Source organism: Narcine bancroftii, chromosome 11 (assembly GCF_036971445.1).
Source record: "Narcine bancroftii isolate sNarBan1 chromosome 11, sNarBan1.hap1, whole genome shotgun sequence".
In the NCBI taxonomy this organism is placed as follows: Eukaryota; Metazoa; Chordata; class Chondrichthyes; order Torpediniformes; family Narcinidae; genus Narcine; species Narcine bancroftii.
The window spans coordinates 10,335,117-10,343,131 of NC_091479.1; the positions used below are offsets into that span (position 1 = coordinate 10,335,117).

General features: G+C 49.4%; 1 protein-coding gene across 1 annotated transcript; it reads left to right on the forward strand.

Moving 5' to 3' along the window:
- The first annotated feature begins 5,034 nt into the window (after nucleotides 1-5,034).
- Nucleotides 5,035-6,573, forward strand: LOC138745482 (growth arrest-specific protein 1). The gene has a single exon (XM_069902554.1). It carries the CDS (start codon nucleotides 5,429-5,431, stop codon nucleotides 6,194-6,196), a length of 768 nt encoding a protein of 255 aa, XP_069758655.1. The 5' UTR covers nucleotides 5,035-5,428; the 3' UTR covers nucleotides 6,197-6,573.
- Nucleotides 6,574-8,015: the final 1,442 nt, after the last annotated feature.

Sequence of the window (8,015 nt, forward strand, 5' to 3'; positions counted from 1 at the left end):
TTTCCCTGGGGGCAACATTTTCCTCCTGTCCTTCAAAACGTTCCGGGGGTTGTAGGTTAATTGGGTGTAAATTGGGCGGCACGAACTTGAGGGCCTCAAGGCCCTGTTACCGTGCTGTATGTCTAAATTTAAATCTTTTAAAAAAAGAAAATTTAATAGACATACGATACACACGCAGGGCAAGTATTGTACACAAACAAATAAATAAATTTTGTTTCATGACCATCTCAGATGGTCAGTGTGAGCAGTTCCTTTGGTCGTTCAGCGTTCTCACTATCTGTGGGTGGAAGCTGTTCCTCAGCCTGGTGGTGCTGGATCTAATGCTCTGGATCTCTTCCCCAATCAGAGCTGCTAAGAGACACTCTGTGCAAGGTGGAAGGGCCATCAATTATTTGTGCAGGTCGGGGGAGGGAGACTCCACTGATCCTCTTTGCCACCTTTAAGGTCCTGTTGATTGACCTCTGATCCATTTCTCTGCAGCAACCGAACCGCACTGTGATGCAGCCGGCCAGGACACTCTGGATAGAGCTGCTGTAGAAGGTTGACATAATGGCAGTCGGTAGCCTTGCCCACCTCAGTCTTTTCAGGAAATGCAGTTGTTGTTGCGTCATCCTGACAAGTAAGGGTCTACGATAGGTCACTAGTTAAGTGAATTCCAAGGAACCTGCTGCTCTCCATGATAGAGTTGTTGATACGTGGTGGTGAGTGGTCATTCCTAGTCCTTCTGAAGTCCACGAACATCTTTTTTGTCTTGTCCACATTAAGACTCAGGTTGTTACTCTCGCACTATGTCCTGAGATTTCCCAGCTCTTCTCTGTTCTGCATCTCATCGTTGTTACTGATGAGGCCGACTTCTGGTCAGTAGTGTGAACAGGAGTGGGCTGAGCACACTGCCCTGAGGTGCGCCAGTGCTCAGCATGACGGTGCTCAACGTTCAGCTACCAACCCAGCCAGACCGTGGTCTTTCTGTTAGGAAGTCCAGGATCCAGTAACAGAAGAAGGTGTTGAGTCCCAGTGAGGACAGCTTCTCCATCAGCCTCTGGGGAACGATCATATAAAATGCTGAGCCAAAGTCAAGGAGCATCTTTCACCAAGTGGGTCAGCACAGAATGAAGGAACAAGCCTCTAGCATTGTCTGTGGAATGGTTTCTTCTATAGGAGAATTAAAATGAGTCCAGCATCTCTGGGAGGAGTGCTGCGGATGTTTAAAGGCTACGAGCCACTGTGTAAAAGGATTGGCAAAGTCAGGTTATAGATCGGCAAGAATTCCACTAAATTCTGGGCTAGGTTCAGCAGGCTGGATGGACTTCCCACTCTCATTCTACCACATGAACTGCAGCTTGTTTAGAAAAAGGTCACTCACTGGAAAATTCCACAAATAATTCAGTGGATGCAATTTTAAATAATTTTAAAGTTATTTACATTAACTTGGCAGAAATAGGTGCAGCAAAAATTGGACAGAACTTATTCTGCAAAGGAGAAAAGTAAATTAGCCTGAACGTTAACAATGCCTCGAGTCCACGGCAGTGTGCCTCCAAAGAATTTTTAATTTATATTAGATTTAAATATTTAAATGTAGGATGTACAGCACAGTAACAGGCCCTTCCGCCCATGAGTCTGCCTCCAAATTATACCCAACTGACCTATGTTTTTGAAGGAAACCAGAACCCCAGTGGAAACCCACGCAGACACGGGGAGGACGTGCAAACTCCTTACAGACAGCGCGGGATTCAAACCCTGGTCCCGATCGCTGGCGCTGTAAAGGCGTTGCCCTGACCGCATCGCCAACCGTGCCGCCCCAGTACACCACCAAAATATCATGTGGTCAGAGTCATATCACACGAATACAGGAGTGAAACACAGAAGTCTGCAGATACTGTGATTGTAGTAAAAACACACAGAAATGCTGGAGAAACTCAGCCGGTCTCACAGCTTCTATTGAAGGTGAAAATATATTACCGCCGTTTTAGGCCTGAGCCCTTCCTCAAGGAATGAGCAAAGAAATGGAAGGTGTAAGAATAAAGACTGAAGACTGGCCAGGGGTCTCCTCTACATCAGAGAAACTGGACACAGACAGGCTCTGTCCGCCACAATAATGTGGATCTCCCAGGGGCCACCCATTTCAATTCACTATCCCATTCTCTTGCTGCCATGTCTGTCTATGGTCTCCTGCATTGCCAGACTGAGACTACCCGCAAATTGGAGGAACAATGTCTCATCTTCCTCCTGGATGGCAAGAGCATCAACTTCTCCGGTTTCCTTTAAACACCCCCCTTCTTCCCCATCACCTTTTCCCCAGTTCTCTCTCTCTAGCCGCTTTCAGGTGGCCAGAATACCCGACTGTAAAGCCACCTATTCTACCCCAATGTGGCTGTCGGGCGACCACCTGAAAGTGGAGAATCCAGCCTCGAGGAGCACTTACCCAACCCTCCTCCTGTAGGTATACGCACCGGCTCAGAGAATCCCCCATTGCACCTGAAAGCAGCAGAGGGACTACGGTCACGGTCCACAGGAGCCTGACACTCGCTCGGATGCAGCTCTCCTTTAGCCGGCACATTCAGGTGACAGAAAGGCATCTTCTCCGCGACCACCTGAACAACCCTGCTGCATCTGTGTCTCTCTTCACTTTTCCCTCTGTCTCCTTTCAGAGAGCCAGAATTAATTCTTACCTCTCCTCTTATCCAATTAACACCTTTTGTTGGTCTGGACTCCTCATCCTGCCAGTTTTCAGTCTTTATTCTGACACCTTCCTGTTATTTGCTTATATCTTGTGTTCAAAGGTGTTGGTCTGCAAAAGGTTTTCCATGAAGGAGAGATGGTGTGGCAAAGTCCAGCTGACTGGGACGTTGCGTAGCAACGGGGCCAGACACATCCTAGGCCACACCTAGGACAGGTAGGATATCAGCACGTAACGGCACTTGGTGAAGTCACCTCAACTGCTTCCCTGGGTGGAGAATTCCACGGATTCACGACTCGCCAGGAAAACCAGTTTTCCCTCATCTCCGTCTTAAATCTACCCCTCTGAATCTTGAGGCCGTGTCCCCGCATTCTGATCTCATCCACCAGTGAAAACAATCTTCCTGCCTCTAATCTTATCCGTCCCTTTCATAATTTCACAGGATCTCCTCTCATTCCTTCTGGAATTCGGGTGAGTATGTCATTGGGCTGAATTGGAGAAATCATTTTGAAATCGATAAAACTAAGGAAAGAGGTCACAATGCGAAGCTTTGAAGAAGCAAATGAGCTTTCCTACCACCCGAAATGAATGAATAAATGAATGTCATATGTTCAAATGTTACTTGTTGTTCTTCCCAGATATGTGAACCACGCAAACATAAATTATAATTAAGATGCCACACAGTGAAATATAAAATGAAGACAAAATAAAATAAATAATAAATATTCAAAGTTGTTGGGCAATATTTGAAGAATAATCGACATAGAAGATGTCATTAAGAGAAAAAAGATAATAAACATAAAAGAGAAAAAAAATTGATAATGTATGTCAAGAAAAAATTCTTTCCAGTAACAAAACACCGACACGATGCTGGAGAAACTCAGCGGGTCAAACAGCGGACTTCATGTAGCAAAGGTGAAGATACATCACCGGGCTTGAGCCCTTCATCAAGATTATCAGCAAAATGTTGGCAGGCGCCCGAACCCAAAGGAGAACTTTTTCAGGGTAGGCATCCCTCAAAAGAGATTTTGTGCAATCGACATGAAAGTCTGCAGACACCTTGGTTGCAGTAAAAAACAGGACACTGGAGAAACTTTACATCGCAAAGGTAAAGACATAGAACCAACGTTTCAGGCTTGAGCCCTTCATTGGGGTCCTTTCGGCCCTCGAGGTTGTGCCGTCCAATATATTCCTAACAGAAATACTAAACTCTTCCTTAACCCTCTATTTTTCTTTCATCCATGTCTTAAGAATCTCCTAATGTTTCAGCCTCCACCACCATCCCAAGGCATTCCAGGCCCCCACAACTCCGTGAGAAAAACTCGTCTCCCCTCAACTTTCCCTTTGTACAGATGTTATGCAGGTTTATCTTTGCTGGGTCAAGGACCTTCTGAGTTTCTCCAGCAATGGTGGGGACTCTTTTTTTTTAACCTCACTCAAGGTGCCTGCAGACCTTCGTGTTTTACCAGCCCGGGGTGGGGGTAAGAGTTTCTCAAATCCTCCCTCCCTCCCCACAACCGGTCATGGTGTCGCGCGATTTACTCCTGAATTCGCTCACTTTACATCTCAATGGGCGAGAGACTCGGGAATTGACCGCGAGAAAGAAAGGAATCTACTGTAAGCGCTTTCCAAATCGCGACTCTCAAGTGCGGTTGAATGGCAGAGGCTGGGCTGCGATTGAAATAGGGGGCCCCTTGGAAAACACACGCGGCCAAGTCCCCATTCATATCTTGCAAGGCGTAAACAATTCCCTCTGGCGGGCAACGCACTAGCTCGGTCCACAAAGGGAATGAAGCGGGCCAGAAAATGCTATTCACAGCACGGAGAGAGGTGGAGAGAAGGAAGGGGGGGTGTTGGAGGGAGAAGGGGGGGGGGGGTTTCGAGACAGCGGGGAGATTAGTGCCTGGACGAGAAAGTTGCACGACCGCTTGCAAAGCTGTACTGAGCCTTGACAGAATCTGGGTGGACATGGACTGGGTCTCACTGGTACAATCGTCCCATTCACCTTTCTGCTCGCCCAAAAACCTTCCCCCCCCCCCCAGCTCCCTCTGCAGCTTTTACACACCACTTGTGTGTGTGTGTGTGTGTGTGTGTGTTAAGAAAACTTTAGACCACACATGTTGCGTTTTGAAACATTTATATAAACATTTGATCTAGTATGTGACGGGCTGCTTTGCCAAAAAAGTTGGGAGGTTGTTATGGAAACGAATTCCAGGCTGAACGACCCTAAAAGCAAATCGACCAATCCCATTTCGGGATGTGTAACTTTTTTTTCTCTCTCGCAAACAATCTCTCTCTCTCCCATCACCCAGGTGGGAGGGCGAGTTGAGCTGGGAGGGGGTTGGAAAAAGGGAAGCGAAATCAAGCGTGAAGTGGAACAGTTGGTACTTTAGAGAGGGAGTTGCGAGAATCCCCTCGCGTCTCGTCCGAAGGAAACCGCGGCAAGTCTCTGTTCCCAACTTCAGAACAAAGGAAATAGATATTAACTTCAGCAAGAAGATCGGACCCATATTGTGGACCCCCACTCCGGGCAGGGAACTCGCAGGAAAGGAAATTAACGCGGCATATTTTCGACTCCCTCTCCGGTGGGATTGAAAGGAGGGAGGGATTTTGTTTTAACCCATGCACTAATCTCGCTGTTATGCAACTGCGAGGGGGCTTTGCAAAGCGAGAGAGCCGGCCGATTGGGAAACCGTTTGCAGGATGCATCCGATGCGGTCGCTTTAAGGCACCACGTCGCTTCTCTGAAGAATGCTCCGGGCAGTCGGACTGAGCTGGTACTCTTTGGCGATACTGACTTGCTTCGGGTCGGCGGCCGGGGCTCAGCCCGTGTGCTGGCAGGCTCTGCTCCGCTGTCAGCAGGAGAAAGACTGCAAGTGGGCTTACAGTCAGTACAGCGCCGCTTGCGAACCCTTCCTGAAGGGCTTGAGGCGACACTGCCCGAGTCATTGCATCGGCGCCCTGGTCAAGCTCAACCAGACTCAGAACGGGCCGGACCTGGAGAACTGTGACTGCGACCAGGACGTGCAGTGCAGGCGGGCCAAGCGAGCGATCGAGCCGTGCATGCCCAGGAGGTACACGGGCGAGTCGGACCTGGGCTGCACCCAGGCCAGGCAACGATGCGAGGACGAGTCGGTGTGTCACGGCGCGATGAAGGACTACCTGTCCAACTGTGGGCAGCTTTTCAACGGCAGGAGGTGCAGCCCGTTGTGCAGGGAGACCATCCACTACCTGCTCTCCATCCCCAATGGGATCCTACTGAACACGTGTGTCTGCGATGGGGTGGAAAGACCCTTCTGCGAAGTAGTTAAGGAGAACATTCAGAAATTCTGTTCCATCAGTAGTCACTCGGTCCTGACGGCCAGTCCAGACTCAGAGGAAAATTATGAATACGACGATTACGAAATAAACAGGACGGATTTAAGGCCGCAGCAAAGGGACCGGGCGTCCAGCCTCTCTGCAATACACACGCGCTACCACCTCCTCCTCGTCCTGCTCCCGGGCTTGTGGCTTCTATAATGCAAACAATTATTGCAGGTTTGGAGGGGTCCCCCCCCCCCCCCCCCACCACCACCCAGTCTCCGCTCTCTTTCTACACGCAAACACACCTTCCGTCTTTGCAGAACTGATCAATTTAACTCAGATTTCCATTTTCTGTGTCGTTATCAGACTCTAAGGCAGAGAGCGCCCTGTCATGTACAAATGACTACAATCTGGCTCGGCTCAAACCATAATAAAGCACAGCATTTCGTGTACAGATGTTTCCATTGATTTTTAACCTGCATTTGGACGGTGGAGAAAGCCTGCAGATTTGTGCAAAGACTTTTGTGGTTCACGGGTCGACACTATTTATGATTTTACTGCAAATGCATTTTCGAAATTAAATTTTGCATCGGTTTGCCTTTTGTCTGTTCCCACCCCGGCTTGTTCATCCCCACACCATTGGAGCGTTCTCCAACTGCACGTCTTGGCATTCCATGTGTGAATCTGTGGCTCGTCCTTCTCCGGACACACGACGCGTGTCTTTGCGGGACAGAGAGTTTTTAAATTTAGACATACAACAGGCCATTTCGCCCAAATTACAACCCGTCCCCCCCCCCAACCCCGGTACGTGTTGAACGGTGGGAGGAAACCGGAGAAAAGGTACAAACTCCTTACAGACAGCGCGGGATTTGAACCCCTGTCAGTTCCTGATCGCTGGCAACCGTGCGGCCCCCTAGTTTGTCCAGCACTGTGTTTTGACTTCAACCACGGGGTCGGCAGACTTTTGGGCTGTGCTCAGTGGGGTTCAGAAAGTTCACCGAGGAAGGTGCAGGAGGGGCGATCCAGGGCTCTCCTCAATTGGATGTAATAAATCGTGTAACAAAACACGAAGTTTGGCTTTTACCTGCCTGCTGTAAGGCAGACAGATTCGCCATGGGCAGACATTGACTGAAACACCTCTTGCAGTCATTAAAAATCCCCCCAGAGTCACCGTGGTGGATTTGCCTCCAGGACTCTCACAGCCGCACAGAGCCCAGTCCCACCCGAGCTCCAATCTAATTAGAACCCCCAGCGCCCTCCGGTACCTGTACCCCTTCAGCCAGCCTTCAGCTGTCCGCATCCCTCAACCGCAGTCGCCATCAGGCCACAGCCTGTGTGGGTTTCTCGCCTCCAGCCCGCTGCTGTTTACTTCATTCTAAATAGCGATATCAGTCAGTATCCCCTATTTAGAATAAAGTAAACATTTAAACAAGTGCCCCAAAAAGGCATGGTGACTCCACTTCTCAACTCAGCCCCCTCTCATCATCACATTGTTTTCATGGGATCTTGCTGTGTAAATATTGCACTGCCATAATTGATGCCAATCCCTTGTCCGATGCCAATCCCTTGTCCAATTCCATCCCAGATCAGATTCGACCAGAGTGACCCCAAACTAAGCATTTTGTTTAAACTTTTCGAGAACCATGGTCAGGGGACAGGCGCGTCCAAGTTTAGCTTCTTGCCATCTGCCAGCGGGTGTCCATAAGAAAGAGGAGCGGGAGTCGGCCATCCGTCCCGTCGAGCCTGCTCCGCCGTTCAATTACGATCACGGCTGGTCTGATGATGGGCTCATCTCCCCCAAACTAAGCATTTTCTTTAAACCTTTCGAGAACCATCGTCAGGGGACAGGCGCGTCCAAGTTTAGCTTCTTGCCATCTGCCAGCGGGTGTCCATAAGAAAGAGGAGCGGGAGTCGGCCATCCATACCGTCGAGGCCGCTCCGCCGTTCAATTACGATCACGGCTGGTCTGATGATGGGCTCATCTCCTCCTTTCCCCGTACGGGTCGATCCCTACTTACGACGGGGTTCCAATCTG

Excerpts from the sequence above, each read along its gene's own strand:
- LOC138745482 (XM_069902554.1), top strand. The coding sequence starts at position 5,429 with ATGCTCCGGGCAGTCGGACTGAGCTGGTACTCTTTGGCGATACTGACT.